At 46.4% G+C, this 17,796-nt stretch overlaps 1 protein-coding gene across 1 annotated transcript in view; it reads left to right on the top strand.

Annotated features, from left to right (window-relative positions):
- Positions 1-3,096: 3,096 nt before the first annotated feature.
- LOC105480326 (CUB domain containing protein 1) overlaps positions 3,097-17,796 on the top strand; it is a 63,392-nt gene continuing 48,692 nt past the window's right edge. The window contains exon 1 of the mRNA XM_011739002.3: positions 3,097-3,301. Coding sequence (XP_011737304.1) covers positions 3,220-3,301 — 82 coding nt within the window. The 5' untranslated portion in view covers positions 3,097-3,219. The remainder of the gene's footprint in view (positions 3,302-17,796) is intronic.

Raw genomic sequence — 17,796 nt, 5'->3', positions numbered from 1 at the left:
CCTTTATTTACCTACTTTTACAATGTTTCCTATACCTTCAGCTATGCCTGGCATCCCTCAGCCCACATCCCTAGGTTTTAATCTCTCCAGAAAACGACACTAAAGTTGTTAAACTTACCAACCCTCTAACTTGTCAAGATCTAAAGATGGATAATATAGGCAGACTCATGTCAAGGCACATTATGGTGAAATTTCAGTAACCAATGACCAAAAAGAAGATTCTACAGCTTTAGAGGCAAGAAAAGGGTCTCACAGAAAATAACAAAAATGGGAATGGTTTTGGATTTCTCAAGAACAACACTGGAAGCTGGATGGATGAGGGACTTTTGCCCAGACAGGGGTAATGGTGGATGGGTTCTGGGATCTAACTACAGTACTTCTCAAACAGCTTTCTCCCAGCCTTTCTTGTTTTAACTCCTCTTTCACCCTCCAGTTCCAGAATACCTTGTGCTGCCGTTTCCTGAGGATCTTTTTTGAGGATTTCTATGTTAATCATGTTACTTCTCAGTTTCCCCACTACTGGCTTAGGGTTCTGCCATCTCCAGGCTTCTAAGGCAGAGACCACTAGTCCAACTGCTGTCTAGCTTCCAGGGTGATTTTTGCTGTTGTCTTCTCTCTGTTCTTCTCACCTTTGTGGGCTTATGTAATTTTTTTTAAATCCCTATTTTATAGCCTTTGCAGGTTTTCAGAAGAGGTCAAAATTAGATGGAACAGTCTGTTTTAAGACTCACCTTCTTACCTTCTTCTTCTTTTTTTTTTTTTTTTTTTGAGAAAGAGTCTTACTCTGTCACCCAGGCTGGAGTGGAATAGTGCAATCTCAGCTCTGTGCGACCTCCACCTCCCAGATTCAAGCAATTCTCCTGTCTCAGTCTCCTGAGTAGCTGGGACTACAGGAGCCCACCACCACACCCGGCTAATTTTTCTATTTTTAGTAGAAATGCGATTTCACCATGTTGGCCAGGCTGGTCTCCAACTCCTGACCTCAAGTTATCCACCCACCTTGGCCTCTCAAAGTGCTGGGATTACAGGCATAAGCTACTGAACCCAGCTGAAAATTTACCTTTCAATCTGGCATTTTTCTCTAGCACTAGATTATAGTTACCTACACTGCTTTCCAGTTCAGACATAACCTTTAAAATTTACTCCTTCCATTCAGCCATGTTTGTAAAGACAAAACATGTCCATCCTTGGCAATGCTTTGTTCACACTCCACTTGGAGGACCAGGACAGTATGTCAGGACATCTTTACTTCAATTATATAGTTGGGCTGTCATGCAAAGGATGCTGAAGTGCCTCCCTGTTTTTCTTCTTTCTTGTTGCTGCTACTTTCTGGAACCCTCGCTAATACTTCATATTTGGGAATTAGTGACCCTCATTCCATTTTTACAAAGCTGGTGTCAACTATCCCAAGAAAGACAGCTAAGCAAACTTCAGAGAGATGAAATAGTAATGAAATAACTTGCTCCTTAGGCTTAACTTGTCAAGCAATATTTCTGATATTTTGCATTCAATACACTGCCATTCTAGTACTGTTGTGGGTGTTACTCTATGTGGGAAACAATGGTGTTATGGATGCTAGGAAAAGATGCTGGGATATATATACCTGCTTAGAATGAGGAGAAAAGACAAATCTGCTTTCACCCTCCTGGTCAGCATAAATATTTTTAAAGAGTGTTTAGCTTTTTGTCAAGATTTCTTTCTCTTGATGAATTTGTCCTCGATTCAGTGGGGGAGAACCAAGAGCCTCCCTTTGTTTCTCATCCTCTCCCTTCCCTCTAGTTCTCAGTTTTCCCATCTGTCTGCACAAGGACAGAAGTGGACTAGAAGATTAAATCTCAGGTCCCCTTTAGCTCACACTACAGGCCCTCCCAGAGGTGGGGGTGTGAGCAGGGTCATGTTCCAAGTTCTGCCTCCCTTGATGGACTATGGGCTCCCAGAGGGCAGAGCTACCTCTATTCTCATGATTAAGGACACGGAGAAAGAAGGTGTGACGCTCCTAGGAGATGATTTCCCACTCTTGTCCACAAGAAGGATTGGGGCAGCCTGGACAGGCTCAGCCTCCCCAAGAATTAAGCAGAAGTTGGGACTGGACTGTAAACTGATGCTGTCGCACGTGCTTTGGTTCCTGTCCCAAGCCTCCCAGGTTGCTCTGGGTGACTCTGGCCCACCTTCTGGCTATCCATGAACACAAATAGTCCCAGGGAGTCATTTTGGCAGAACCCAGGTCTGCTAGCTAAGAACTCCTGAACCATCGGTAATCTCTCCCTGTGGCCTGGACTTGGTGTATGGCCTGCAGGGTGGAAGGAGAACCCACAGGGCCTCTGGAGACAGGCAGGTGGCACACCTGCGGCTGGAAGGATTTGGAAAAGGAGTCCAGCGCCATTCATTTTTCATTCATTTTCCAGCCCAACGTTTGACCTGAATGCTTCACGCCCACACTGCAGACACTACTCCGTTTATAATACAACTCGAGAAGGGCATATACTATTCCATCCGCAGCTCAGGGAAAGCATACATACGACTCTACTCACAATTCAACAAAGTGGTGCATCTGCCTCCAATTTTCTAGCTACCCTGGGGACCTTGGGCACGTTGTGTGTCTGGAAATACTGCAGGTGATGTGTGTGGAGTAGGCTGCAGGCTCACCGTCCTGCAAAGACTAGCTGTACCACCACCGGCTTTAAAGTCCAATAGACCTCTGGCCCAAGTCAGGTAGCAGAGGATCCAGGGCTTGGGTAGCCCACAAATAGGATTCTCCTCCAAAACGAGGCGCATAATGATCTTTGTCTCCTGGACAGAAAAGGGAAGGTAGACTGGCTTCCTCTATGGGCGACCTTCGCGACTCTGGACAAAAAGACTTGATCGTTCTCAGACTTGGGAAGGAGGACTAAGCCCGGAAAGGTGGGGACAAGTCCGCCCCAACGCCGCAATGGTGAGTAGTAGGGACCCAGCAACTCGGTAGGGACCCAGCAACCCGGTGCCGGGAGCCCTTCACCCTGGGCAGCAGAGGCGGTCGCTGACGCAGGAAGAGGAGGAGGAGAGAGAGGAGGGACGCACCGGGTCAGCTCGCGCTCCTGCTGCGCAGGGCGGGGCTCGGGCCGGTCCGCCCGCGCGCAGGTGAGCGAGCCAGGGCGGAGTGCAGCTGCGCCGGGCTTGGGCGCCTGCGGCCGCCGCTCCCCACCGTCGCTTTCCCCACCGAGGCCGAGGCGACCCGAAGTCATGGCCGGTCTGAACTGCGGGGTCACTATCGCCCTGCTAGGGGTTCTGCTGCTGGGTGCGGCGCGCCTGCCGCGCGCGGCAGGTAAGTGCCGGGCTTTGGAGGCGGGTGGCGCGGGGTGGTGAGCTAGCCAGCCAGCCTACGCCGGGCGGAGACGCGGCCGAGGGACGCTGGGCGCGGAGGCTGCGGAGGGTGCGGAGGGGGGGCGGGGGCGGCATAATCAAAATGCGCCTGTGGCTCTGGGTCCCCCTGACTGTCCGGTTCCTGCGCGGGCCGCGTCGGGTGCGTGGGCCTTGCCCTCCTGGAGTCAACCTCGCCCTCGGCACGTGAGAGTATCCCCAATCCGGGAGCCTCCCGGTCCGGGAAGATGAGCCCGGTGCTGGCCGAGAAGGCGGGAAAAGGAGCGCCCTGTAGCCGATCCCAGGCGACATGTCCAAGGTGGCGCGCCGTGGGTCCCGGGGTCTTTGCCGGGCTTCTTGAGGACACCCAGGCAGGGTGTAGGAAGGGATCTTTCCTCTCCAGGCTCGCCCTCTACCTCCTCGCCTAGTCCAGAGAGAAGGTGCAAGAAAAGTGCTTTCATGTCGGCATTTCCCACCAGATCCCCTTTTTCCCGTCCGCACGCTGCATCCCCCCTCTCCTAAAGCTGAAGAGCAAAAATGAAATTAGTGCAAAAATGAAAGCGCCCGGATTTCTTTTCGGGGTCCCAGAGAAAGCCGCCAGGCATCTGCGCCGCCGCAGAGACTGGACATTCCCGCGCCCCTCGCACTTCTTGGCAGTGGACTTTGACGACAGGAGGCTGTTGTTCCGGGGATGTGTGTGAATTTCGAGTTGTTTCGGTTGGGGAAAGGGACCGCCATGTCCCAGCAACCTGTGCCAGCCAGGAAATGCCCTGTGGGCCCTAGATGTATTAGAACATAGTAAATAACTTGGTTTCTTCATGTAAGAACTTGATGTGAGGCTAGTACAGGTTTCGCGAGATTAGTATAGGTTTTGTGTTTTTTAAATAGAGCTCTCCAGGAAGTCGTGTGGGTTTGATTCCCCTTGCTGCATCTAAGGTGGGTTTGTGTTTGGCAGGTGTAAATTAGATTAAGGAATAAAAGGACACAAGTGAGGTTGAATTTGGGCCTCCCGGTGACTACCATCATTACAAATACAAGACAGGAGCTTGTAAAATATCAATATAAGCTCCAGGAATACTTCCTGGTTCATTCTCCAACAACAGGCGACATATTGCTACATAGTAGATAGAAAATTTAAAACTTCATTTAAACCATGGCATGGATTTATATATATATGTATATATAAATTATATATATTAAAGTAGAGACAGGGTTTCACTATGTTGCCCAGGCTGGTCTCGAACTCCTGAGCTCAAGTGATCCTCACACCTGGGCCTCCCAAAGTGCTGGGATTACAGATGTGAGCCACTGTGCCCGGCTGATGAATATTTACTATAATTTCTTAGGACTGAATTTTCAAGATTCCCTTTGAAGAAAAAGAATAAAAAGGAAGTGAAAATATGTGTAAATGTGTGCTGAGAAAAATGTGCGCCTGCCAATCTTGGAACTATATTGAAACTCTGAGAATTGTTTGAGATGTTTTTGGCTTTCTGTGATAACAGTGGGGGAACTCCTCCAGTAAGAATAGGGTGTAAATCAACGTATTGCTAATAATGAGAGCCTCTGTTTCTGGTCTCATTTCTTCCTGTGATCTGGGGTAGCTGCCATTTTGGTCGAGTAGCTCCAATGGAGTCCCTTCCAGGAAGTCCTTGACTGGCTGAGCCCTGTCTCATGGTTCAATGTATAAATACGTAGAGGCCTAGGAACTTTCCCTTTCACTTTCTTAAGTTCCTCCCTATGGTCTCAGGAACTGGCCCTTTGAGGCTACATCAGGCTGAACTGAGAGCTTTTGTGGTTGGAGCAGTTGCCTATATAGTCTTGAGGATCTAACTGGCAAAGGCCTTTGAGAAATTCCTGGAGACTGTCCTGAAAGGATGCAGAAAGCCAGAGCCCCGGCACCGTGGATTTGTTTTATAAATCTGTGAAGTCTCTTAACAAAGAAAGATTCAGCAGAGTAAAAATGAACTTGGTGTCACTGCAGAGATGAAGAGTAAAGGAAAGTTTGTGTCTTGGTGTCGTGTGTTTTTGTGACTTTGGTATCCCCACCAACTCCCCCATTTCCAAGAGTGAAACACTGGTTACATTGGGATCATAGCCTTTTGAAAACCTCAATTTGGTTGCTTTCTAAGAACCACTCAGATACCAGAGTCTGGGTCAGTGACCCCAATCTTGCCACCGTTGTCTCTTGCCAAAAATGTGAGCAGACAGATCAAATGATGTGTACACACTCCCTGGGCGAGTGTGGGTGTTCATTCTGTTTCCGATTCAAATGAGGAGCTACTGGCTGTTGTCTGGAATGTGTAACTGGCAGGGCTGATGAGTCTCCCCCAGCTCCTCCCCCACATCCCCACAGATTTGCATGACTTGGAGTCAGACCTGCTAGCCCTAGGGCTCACCTCAGATGCTGCCATTTCATCTGTGATGGTTGCACGCCTTGCATGTGCACACACACACTCTTCTGGGCGTTCTCCCTGACTATCAATGTGGGGGAAGGAAATTAATAATTAAGATGGTTTAAGTAGCATATAGTTATTGTAGAAAAAGTGGCAATAAATATAACCAAAATGAAAAAAATTATCTATAGGCAAGCTGCCTTATTCACTTTGATGCAGTCATCTTCCCGTGTATGCATGCACGCTCATGTGCGCAAACCAAACATGGGATCATTCCATTGTATGGCTTTAACCAGTCCCCAGTTGTTGGACATTTAGGTTGCTTCCAGTTTTTCTTATTAAAAATAGAACATGTCCAACAATAGTCAGCTGCTTGTATCAATTTTAATAGGTCTATTCAGGGAAAAGGCACTTGAAATTACATAGCGCAGACTAGAAAATGACATGAAAGGATGAACCATTATCCTCATGTTGCTGAGGTTATAAAACAGTATGAACTGGATTATCCCATTTTGATATATCTGAGAATGTGTTCTTTGGCTGTGTTGTTCTGCACACTCTTTTTTTAAATTTTTGAGACAGAGTTTCACTCTTGTTGCCCAAGCTGGAGTGCAATGGCGCAATTTCGGCTCACTGCAACCTCCATCTCCCAGGTTCAAGCGATTCTCCTGCCTCAGCCTCCCAGGTAGCTGGGATTACAGGCGCACACCACCACACCTGGCTAATTTTTTGTATTTTTAGTAGAAACGGGGTTTCACCATGTTAGTCAGGCTGGTCTTGAACTCCTGACCTCAGGTGATCTGCCCACCTCGGCCCCCCAAAGTGCTGGGATTACAGGCATGAGCCACCACGCCCATGTTCTGCACATTCTTAGCTATTTTGTCCAGCTACAGTTCTGGAAATAGAGTTGCTGGTATGAAGAGTAGAGGCTCTTAGGGCTTTGGACATTTATTTCCATATTCTGGAAGCAGAGTTGCTGGGATGAAGAGTAGAGAGGTTCTTAGGGCTTTGGAAGCGTATTTCCGTGTTCTGGAAGCAGAGTTGCTGGGATGAAGAGCAGAGAGACTCTTAGGGCTTTAGATGCGTATTTCCCTGTTCTGAAAGCAGAGTTGCTAGGATGAAGAGTAGAGCGGCTCTTAGGGCTTTGGATGCGTATTTCCATGTCGCCTGTGGAGAGCCTGTCCTGGTGTACCTTCCAGCCATCAGTTTGTTAGTGCCTGTTTCTCACATTCTCCCAGGCTCACTGTTGTTTCACCAGCATCTACGGAAGAAGTATTTTTCTGCCTCCAATTTGGCAAATAGGATCTGGACAGTGTTGGTAGAGACTCAAGAGTCTTAGAAGCACCACCCTAGCTGGATGGTACTAATGGCTCACCAGTGCTTTTTTGCCGAAAGAAAACAGAACTGGGTCCCTTGGCTTATAGCACAAGCCTCACCTGCGTTTTTGCCTGGCAGTGCTGACTTGGGTTTGGGTGGGATGGGGTGAGATGGAAAGTGGGTAGGGAGAGAAGTCTGCTGGTCAGAAAGACCCCTGATTGAGGTCAGGGTGGGTAAGACAGTGGGAGATAATAAGACCACTGATGTGGGGGACCAGTGGTTAGGGTTCTCTGCCTTGGTGGTTAAGAAAAGTTTATACCCGGCCGGGTGCGGTGGCTCACGCCTGTAATCCCAACACTTTGGGATGCTGAGGGGGGAGGATCACCTGAGGTTAGGAGTTCAAGACCAGCCCGGCCAACATGGCAAAACACCGTCTGTACTAAAAAATACAAAAATTAGCCAGACATGGTGGTACACACCTGTAATCCCAGCTACACAGGATGCTGAGGCTTGAAAATCGCTTGAACCCAGGGGACAGAGGTTGCAGTAAGCCTAGATCATGCCACTGCACTCCAGCCTGAGCGACAGAACAAGACTTTGTCTCAAAAGAAAGAAAGAAAGAAAGAAAGAAAGAAAGAAAGAAAGAAAGAAAGAAAAAAGAAAAGTTTATACCCATTAATTATCATTCTAAATTATGAAAAGTATGCCACAATCAAATTATTTCAAACTATTTCACAAAACCTTGTAATTTGCCCATCATCTCCCGGGCAGCTGGCAGCATTCTAGACAGCCAGGTAAGGAGAGCCAAGTTCCTTCCCTCACCTCTTTGTAGCCTTGGGTTTGTATCTGGTCCATCAGTTCTTAAAAGTATTAACTACTACTGCTGCTTGTAATAGCCAATACATTGAGCATTTGCTGTGCCAGCCACTCCTCTGAGGATTTTACACATAAGCATCTGATTAACATCAGTAATCCATTCCTGAAAACCAGACATTCTGCATGAAGACACTAAGCAACACTATACATCTCATTATTTTGTGTGGGAAAAATTATAACAATCCACTGCACAGCAATACAAAACCTCTAACAGTTTCTGAAGGCGTGATAAAACACAGAAAGATACCTGTATATAATTAACCAATCCTGTTAAGCATAAAGTGCGTAAGACATCACTTGAGGACTACCAAACCATTTACATGGTTGTTTGCAAACAGTTGCTTTGTGTGCAGTAACGTAGGGCACCTCCCTTTGTTGACATTTTTGACACTTGGGGTGTCCTCACTTGATCCTGGCATTCTTTTTTTTTTTTTTTTTTTTTTTTTTTTGAGATGGAATCTCACTCTGTCGCCCAGGCTGGAGTGCAGTGGCATGATCTTGGCTCACTGCAACCCCTACCTCCTGGGTTCAAGTGATTCGCATGCCTCAGCCTCCCGAGTAGCTAGGATTACAGACGTGCACCACCATGCGCAGCTAATTTTTGTATTTTTAGTAGAGGTGGGGTTTTACCATGTTGGCCAGGCTGGCCTCAAACTCCTAGCCTCAAGCAGCCCACCCACCTCGCTCTGCCAAAGTGCTGGGATTATAGGCGTGAGCCACCACACCCAGCCAGATCCTGACATTCTTGATCCTAGTGTATTTGGAATATAAGTTAAGATTTTCTGCACATAATTTTGTTTAGAATGTGTTGAGGTTAGAGATGTAAATATACACATTTCTGAAATAGACCTTGGCCAAAAATAACTTTGATAGATGAAACATAAGTTCTACAGTGTTCAACGATAAAAATGAAGCTATTTTCTCCTGAGAGAATGTAAATGGGGGAAGTGGTCTTGAGTAGGTCTGCATGTCATTTAATTCTCCATCCTCAAACAAGTACTCTTACTAAACTTCCTGTTAGTAGGCACAGAGAGGTGACGTGACTTGCCAGGGCTCCCTGGCTGGTGTGTAATGATGCTGAACTGGCAGCCCCAGGAGTATGACTCCAGAACCCAGCTCAGTAATAGGACTACAAGGCCAGTAAATGCCTCCCCTCAGGGTGTGAATATTCTTAAATCATAAATTTGAGAATGTCTTGAAAAAGGAAATTAAAAGTGTTCCCTGAGCACAGATGGCATAGCTTTCTTTAAGTTTTAAATGAAGTCAAATGATCCTACCCTCAATGACAGAAGATCAAAGGGTTCCAGATGAAATGTGCCAAATGCAAAAATGTACAAGGTGACAATCTGCTGCCTTTCCTGGGTAAATACAGTCTCCAGAAATGAGTTTTATCAACTCCCTGAGTCCAAAGGTTATATAGAGTTGAAGTCGGGCTGTTGTCTTTATTTTGGGTCTGCCTAATTCCTTGGCATCTGCCATGTCACAAAACCCTTGGAGCCATGAGAGGGCTTCTTCAATTCTTGACAATGTGTGGTCCAGCTGGGAGCTGAGCTAGAATGGTGTACATCCAGGCACATGCCATGTGCATCCAAAGAGATGCCTTATCTTCTGTTACTGATCTGAAGGCAGGAACATCTGGCCATCTCAAACAAGGACATTTGGCTAAAGCAATGTTTAACTCCGAGAACAGCTCAGAGCAGGCAAGCAGTTTCTGGGACATCACAGAGAATGCAGAGGTGGTAAGATGAAGCCTCTGAGTTTGAAGGACTCACGGCATCTCTTGGACACAGGTAGACACTCAACTCCTACACAGAGTGACCACCAGCCACAGTGGAGAGGTACACACCAAAAACCAAACAACATAGTGGGACGAGTTATTACACACTGCTGCTCATACTGGCAGTCTGTGCTCTGCTGGAGTCTGCCCAGGGACACTGTGTCAGGAGGGTTCAGCCTGTGCTGATGGGCTATTTTCACATCAACTGCCCTGCTGACAAGTCTCGCTGGAGTTGCATCCTGGGCCACCTTCAAGGATACAAACACCAGGCTCTCTTTTGCCTCTGAGTTCTTGCTTACTGCTACGTTTCCCATGTCCTCAGACTGTACATCCCAAAGGGCTCAGCTTCCCAGCTGGAAATTGGTGGAGGGAGGAGGGCAGAGAAATGGAAGGACTGGAGCCAAAGACCTCACTGGACTCAGAGTTGCCTTTCCAGCTTTTTGGAGATAGCGTCACTCAAACAAGCTTTGGAGTTGGTCAAAGCTTGGTTCAAATCCTGCCTCCACCGCTTATTAACCAGGTGAGCTGGGCAAGTTGTGTGACCTGTAGGGACAGCAGCACCCTGAGGCTGGCTGGTGGTCTGAATGAAATGATGTGTGCACTAGTCTGGCCTAGAACAAATTCCCCAGTTAGTGAGAACTGTCATGACTTTGTGCTATAGTTTGGATGATTGTTTCTTCCAAATCTCATGTTGAAATTTGATCCCCAGTGCTGGAGGTGGGGCAAAATGGGAAGTGTTGGGTCATGGGGGTGGATCCCTCAGGAGTGAGTGAGTTCTTAACTCTGTTAGTTCCCTAGAGAGCTGGTTGTTAAAAAGAGCCCAGCACGAACCCCCTGCCCTTGCTTCTTCTCTCGCCATGTGATCCCTACACACCAGATCCCCTTTGCCTTCTGCCATGAGTGGAAGCAGCCTGAGGCCCTCACCAGATGCTCAGTCTTCAACCTTTTAGCCAGCAGAACCATGAGCTAAATAAACCTCTTTTCTTTTCTTTCTTTCTTTCTTTCTTTCTTTCTTTCTTTCTTTCTTTCTTTCTTTCTTTCTTTCTTTCTTTTTTTTGAGATGGAGTTTTTGCTCTGTTGCCCAGGCTAGAGTACAATGCCACAATCTCAGCTCACTGCAACTTCCGCCTCCTAGGAAGCGATTCTCTTGCCTCAACCTCCCGAGTAGCTGGGATTACAGGCACCTGCCACCACCCCCAGCTAAGTTTTGTATTTTTAGTAGAGATGAGGTTTCACCACGTTGGCCAGGCTGGTCTTGAACTCTTGACCTCAGTTGATCCACCCGCCTTGGCCTCAGCCTCCCAAAGTGCCAGGATTACAGGCATGAGCCACTGCACCCAGCCAAACCTCTTTTCTTTATCAATTACCCAGCTTTAAGTATTCCTTTATAGCAACACAAAACAAACTAAGACACTTTGATTATTTGAGTCAGGTCCAGGAAGAACATTTAGATATTCAACAGGCAGACAACCTAGGCCAAAATTAATAGGCTATCGTAGTCTGTATAACCAGGTCTCCAGTGGGAGACATTAAGATTGTTTTCAGACTTTTGCCACCTACACATTGTGCTTTGGTTATTATCCCAGTGCAGTCGACTTTGGGGATGTGTAAGGATATCTGTGGAAGAAATTCCTAGAAGTGAAGCTGCTTGTTGAAAAGCTGTATGAAGTTATTCTAAAACACACTAGAACAAGTTTTAAAAAATATTTTGTGAGCAAGTGCCTGCACACACATGAATTTCCTGTTAGCCAAGGAACTGACTGGACCAGTTTTATAACAACTTAAGTATCATGCTCAATTACACTTGAGATGGGAATGAGAACACCCAAGTGGTCTCCTGGGGATTGCAGCTATCTTCATGACCAGGTGTTATTAGCCAAGACTGGGCTGGAGTTTGCCAGTCTGTGAAACCAGAGCTAGATCTCCGTGGAGGGAAACCTGGCAGGGCTCTGGCCTTTAATCTCTGCTGAGAGATGGAGGATTATTCTGGAACTGGCTCGGAAGTTTCTGACAGTCTTATCAGGCACTTCAGCCTTGGGCTACATCTATCAGGGCCACATTCTTATCTTCGTAGAACATAGAAGACTTTTTTTTTTTTTTTTTTTTTAAAGCAGTCTCGCTCTGTCGCCCAGGCTGGAGTGCAGTGGCACGATCTCTACTCACTGCAGCCTCTGCCTCCCAGATTCCAGCAATTCTCCTACCTCAGCCTCCCGGGTAACTGGGATTACAGGCACGTGCCACCATGCCCAGCTGAATTTTTTTTTTTTTTTTTTGTATTTTTAGTAGAGATGGGGTTTCACCATGTTGACCAGGCTGGTCTCGAACTCCTGACCTCAGGTGATCTGCTCACCTCAGCCTCCCAAAGTGCTAGGATTATAGGAGTGAGCCACCGTGCCCAGCCTAAAAGACATTTTTCAAGTTGTAAACAATGCTTGGATCATCTTGCAGAAGCTCACCACAACCTGAATGGTGCCAAACCCTCAATATAACTTCTTCTAGCCTCACTGGCCTCTGCCTCTATGGGGAATACAACTCAAGTTCCAGGCAGGAACCTGGAATGCTGGTGGGAAGGTATGTCCCACTGGCATCTTCCCCTCCTTGCCCTAGTCGCTAGAGACTGGAAACAACCCAAATACTCATCATTAGAAGCAGGTTAGGTAAATTATGCTACATCCAAACAATGAGATGTTAGGCAACCATTTAAAAGAATGATGTAGCTCTCTGTAAACTAATGTGGAGTAACCTCCAAGATATATTATAGAGAGAAAAACACAAGAATCAGAACAGTATGTATGACATGCAACCTTTTGGCAAAATAAAATGAAATAGGGATGGTATATAAATACACACTTACATATTCATAGATTACTTCTGGAAGAGTGCACAAAATCTGGTAATAGTGGTTGCCTATAGGAACAGAACCAGATTCAAGGGTGAGAGAATGACTTTTTACATTTTATTTTACTTTATTTTGTGCTTCATGTATTATTTATCTAAATGTAAAAGTATTTTTCAGCTCTACTGAGATACAATATACATACCATCAAATTTACCAGTATCAATTGTATAATTCAATGGGTCTTATCAAGTGCATGGTATAACATTTCTATCACCCTGCAAAGTTCCTCCAGATTCCTTTGCAATAAACCCATACCCCTTAGCCCCTGGCAACCACTGATTTGCCTTCTATCATGGTAGTTTTGCCTTTAAAATATTTAAAAAATAAAAACAATTTAAAGCCAGGTATTAATATAGGACTCACTGTTTTTGTTGCATTAAAACAAATTTCTCAAGTATAGACCCCATCTTCAAAAAAGCCTGAAGTTACTTCCTGCAGGAATTTGGTTGTATAGAAGGGATGGAGTAGAAGTGTTAAGTTGCTAGGAATCGAGGAGCTGATGACCAAAAAACTGCCTTCTCGACTTGCAGCAGTTTTTCATGAAGAGCAACTTGCTGTGATTTGTTTTGTTTTGTTTTTTCCCTATCTACTTTTAGGGCCTAGCACTGAGCAGGCCTAGAAAATTTGATTTATTATTTGATTGATAACTGGAGAATATCTATAAGAGCAAAGCAGAATATAGTGGAATGAGAATTAATGCTTCATTGCCCCAAATTTTCTAGCTGAGTTTTGTTCCCATCCTTCTCTTTCTTCCTTAGCAATACTCTTAGCAGTAGGGCTAACTTGTACTGTAAGGAAGGAATATGGTTCATGAAAAGGAAAGTACTTTGACCCACAGTCTTTCTCCCTTTCAGGAAGAACCATCTGCTTTTTTTCTTCCACCCACCTACACAATGTGCTTTGGAGCCAGGCTTCTTAAAACCCCCAACTCAGCATTCTTGGTTCCTCAACTTAGTTTTTCACATCCCTGAATTCTTAGAAGGTCTTGAAAAGATCTAGCCCAGTCCAAGGTCATTTTGGTAACAAATTCTGTTCATTCTGGAGATATTGGAGGCCCCTTGTGCATCTAGCTCTGTGCACCCTTATCCCTTGCTCTCCAAGGACTCACCATCTGGAAGGGATTCTAACATGTAAACCAGGGGCTACAAATTGATGGCCTGGGGGGCTTGGCCTAGTTCTGTTTTGTATGTTTTGAAAAAACCTAAATTACAAAGTATTTGGTAGAGCTGGCACCCTCTGATTCAACAAAGACTCTCTTCCCTATGTTGCCTTTCATATTTGGGTTTGCGACACTTTCCAGTGTAATAAGTACAGCAAAAGATGTAGGTATTAGAATTGCAATATAAGCTTCTATAGGCAAGACAAGAGAAAGAGGAGGACAAGATATTCTCCTGGTGCCTGAGGTCTGTCGGACATCCTTAACAAAACCCTGAGTTTGGCCCTGGAGCAGAAGTATAGCTCTGTTATTAATTACCAATAACCTCACAATTTTTTTTTTTAATATTTAAAATGGCATCTCCCATCATCTCTGAAATGACAACTTGCTAAGTGATCCACTATCTGGAAAGAAGCAATTCAGAGTTAATTCTTCAATATCTGATTTATAACTAGAGATCACCTACAAAAGCAAGCAGAATATAGTCTAATGAGGATTAAATTCTTGATTACTCCAAATTTTCTAGCTTGGGTTTTGTTCCAAGCCTCCTTTTTCTCCCTTGGCAATAGCTGTTAGCAGTAGGGCCAACTTCTACTGTAAGGAAGGAACATAGAAAGTGCCCTGCCCCACAATCGCTCTCCCTTTCAGGAAGAACCATCTGGTTTTTTTCTTCCATCCACCCACACAATGTGCTTTGGAGCCAAGCTTCTCAAACCCATCTCAGCATTGTTGGTGCCTCAACTTAGTTTTTCATATCCCTGAATTTTTGGCATATTCATCTTAAGATCACTGGCTGGTCCCAACGTTGACACTGTCTTGTTGCCAATAATGACCATCCTAGTTGATGTAACACCTTCCATAATGACTGTCCTTGTTCCTGTAACTTCATTATGATGCCCAAACATCTTTTATAATAGCTGTCCTCATTGACTTAACACCTTCCACATTAGTACCTTTTACTGCAGTCACCCTTGTGGATGTATCTTCCACCATGACTATCCTTGTTGATATAGTATCTTCCGTAATGGCCTTCCTCATTGACATAACACCTTCCAAAGGTACTTCTGATGTAGGTTATTTTGGAGAATGGTCTGTAATGGCCATCCTCATTGACATAACACCTCCTGGAGGCTGCCCTGGGCCCTCTGGGTGAGGAAGGCATGTGTCTGACTGGCCCCGAAGATCTCCTGGAGTGTGCTGCATTGTGTTGCTGATCTGTTTATCCTGGGCTGCCTGGTTTGCTGTGGAATCATGTTATTGACCTGGCTTGTGGTCGCTTGCAAGGGCTTCATTCAGAAACCTGTTTGCCATCTCAGGCTGTGTGGTTTGCTCTCCCATTCCCCACTTTAAGATTGCTGGACATGACAACAGCAACAGAAATGGTGTTAATCCCTAGTCCCTAAAACAGAAGGTTTAAACTGAGGGATGTATTCCTGGTTGGCTGCCCTGGCCCCTGGGATGGCAATACACCCACACTCCCCAGTCAAGTCCCCTGGAATGATCAAGAGGTTGGGGCTTTGCAGTTAAGAAAGAAGTAGATCTAGGCTGGGCGTGGTGGCTCACGCCTGTAATCCTAGCACTTTGGGAGGCCGAGGTGGACGGATCACGAGGTCAGGAGATGGAGACCATCCTGGCTAACACAGTGAAACCCTGTCTCTACTGAAAATACAAAAAATTAGCCAGGTGTGGTGGCGGGCACCTGTAGTCCCAGCTACTCGGGAGGCTGAGGCAGGAGAATGACGTGAACCCAGGAGGCAGAGCTTGCAGTGAGCGGAGATCGCACCACTGCACTCCAGCCTGGGCGACCAAGCGAGACTCTGTCCCCAAAAAAAAGAAGTAGCTCTAAGGCCTCAAAAACATGGGTTTCTCCCCTTGCTCAGCGGGTACTTGGTGGAAGCTGACATCCCAAATGGTCACTTCCTCTCACATCCTGGCTGCCGTGGGTGGGTGCTGCAATCTGTCTTTCCAGGACAGCAAGAAAGGAGCAGGGAGTGAGTCAGCTGGTGGTCATCTTTCAGACCACAGTGAAGCAGAGGATGGATTGCTGCCAAAGTATCGGAAGTAAAGTCAGTGACGGAGGTGGTGAGGACAACAGAGATGAGGGAGGAGCACGTGCTGTTCCTGATTGATTGCCCAGGGCTTGTGATAATGAGGAAGAGTTCGGGGGACTCAGAGGCAAGATTATAGGCCAAGGGAAGGGCCCACGCTATTGAGAGACTCTCATCTTGGAGGCCTGCTAGTCTCTTTCCTACCTACAGAACATTTTCTGGAGCCACTGCAGCCCCTTCACTAGTGTAAAGGGAAAGGCAGACAGTCAGAGTGGCGTTTAGGACAGAAATCTCTGGCACTCCTCTGCTGCTGGTGTTGAATGGTACAAGCTGAAATGCGTCTCTAACCACTGCTCTTCTCTAGCTGGTCCCAGGCTGCCCAGCTTGTGACCTTAAAGGAGCAGAAGGTGCATGGGCTTTGGAATCAGGCAGGCCTGGGTTTGAAGCTCAGCTGTGTGTCTTCCCAGTGTGAATTTAAGCAGTTTACCTAAAGAAAATATATAGAAAGTGCCCGGCACATGGCAGAGGCTGAACAAATGGGAGCTGCTAAATTATTGCCGTCATTCCTAGTCGCCCTCTCCCACCTGCCTTCAGCCTTGGCCGGTGCCTACACAGCCTACCTCTTCTGGATTCTGGATTTTAAAGCCAGGCTCCCCACCGGGTTGCCCTTTGATCTCTGGTTTTTGTCTGGGGCTCTTGCTCAGCCCACAGGTCTAGGTGAGATGACCAGCCATAAACTCTCTTGGCCATATCGTCACCTTCTTTCTGACCCACTCATTTGCCTCCCTCCTGTCACCTTCCAGTATCTGGATGTTAAAGTTTTACAGTAAATCCAATGTTTTAGACATCTTTGTTGATCTAATATTTTCATAAAGGCTGGCTTATCTATATAACACCTTCCATCTGGTAATTCAGCTCAGAAGGGGAGGCTCAGCCTCCCAAACAATACCTTGTATTTGTCCAAACTTCTTTCCTTGAGCAGCTCGGCAGGTCCACAAAAACAACCCCATCTTTCCCTGCCTGGTACCCCATCTAATTAAGAGTTCTGTATTGGTTTTCTTCTTTTAAAAAGTATATATATATATATATATATATTTTAGACGGAGTTTCACTCTTGTTGCCCAGGCTGGAGTGCAATGATGCGATCTCAGCTCACTGCAACCTCCATCTCCTGGGTTCAAGCGATTCTCCTGCCTCAGCCTCTTGAGTAGCTGGGATTACAGGCATGCGCCACCACGCCCAGCTAATTTTGTATTTTTAGTAGAGATGGGGTTTCTCCATGTTGGTCAGCTGGTCTCGAACTCCTGACCTCAGGTGATCCACCACCTCGGCCTCCCGGAGTGCTGGGGTTACAGGCATGAGCCACCACGCCTGGCCAAGAGTTCTGTATTGGTTTTCTATTGCTGCATAACAAATTGCCAGAAACTTGGTGTCATAAAAACAACACCTGTTAGCTCACAGTTCTGTAGGTCTTCTGACGACAGCATGGGTGGGTTCTCTGCGCAAGGTCTCAAAAGGCTAAGATCAAGATTTTGGCCAGGCTACATTCTCAACAGGAGCTTGTGGTTCTCTTCTAAGCATGTTGGTTGTAGCAGAATTCAGTTCCTGTGGCTGCAGGTCTGATGTCCCCCTTTCCTTGCTGCTTTTCAACCAACACTGCTCTCAGCTTTCAGAGACCACCTGCATTCCTTGTTATGTGGACCCGTCTTCAACACTAGCTACAGAGACTCTCCCTTATGTTGAATTCCTTTCACATGTCAACTCCTTTTCTCCAGGAAAAGCCCAGCCTCTTTTAAGAGTTCAGCTGATTAGGCCACACCCACCCAGGATAGTCTCCCTTTCCTAAAGTTAACAGTACCATTGAACATAGCCTAATCAGGCGAGTGATATCCCATCCCTCCCACACTCTAGTGGAAGAGATTCTACAAGGATGTGAGTCACTGGAGGGCATCTTAGAATTCTGGCAGCCCCTGGGTGCCGTGGCACAGAGGCTC

The sequence above is a fragment of the Macaca nemestrina genome, chromosome 2, assembly GCF_043159975.1.
Source record: "Macaca nemestrina isolate mMacNem1 chromosome 2, mMacNem.hap1, whole genome shotgun sequence".
Classification (NCBI taxonomy): Eukaryota; Metazoa; Chordata; class Mammalia; order Primates; family Cercopithecidae; genus Macaca; species Macaca nemestrina.
Note: the sequence above shows the minus strand (reverse complement) of the source record. Positions and strands in the feature narration are given on the sequence as shown.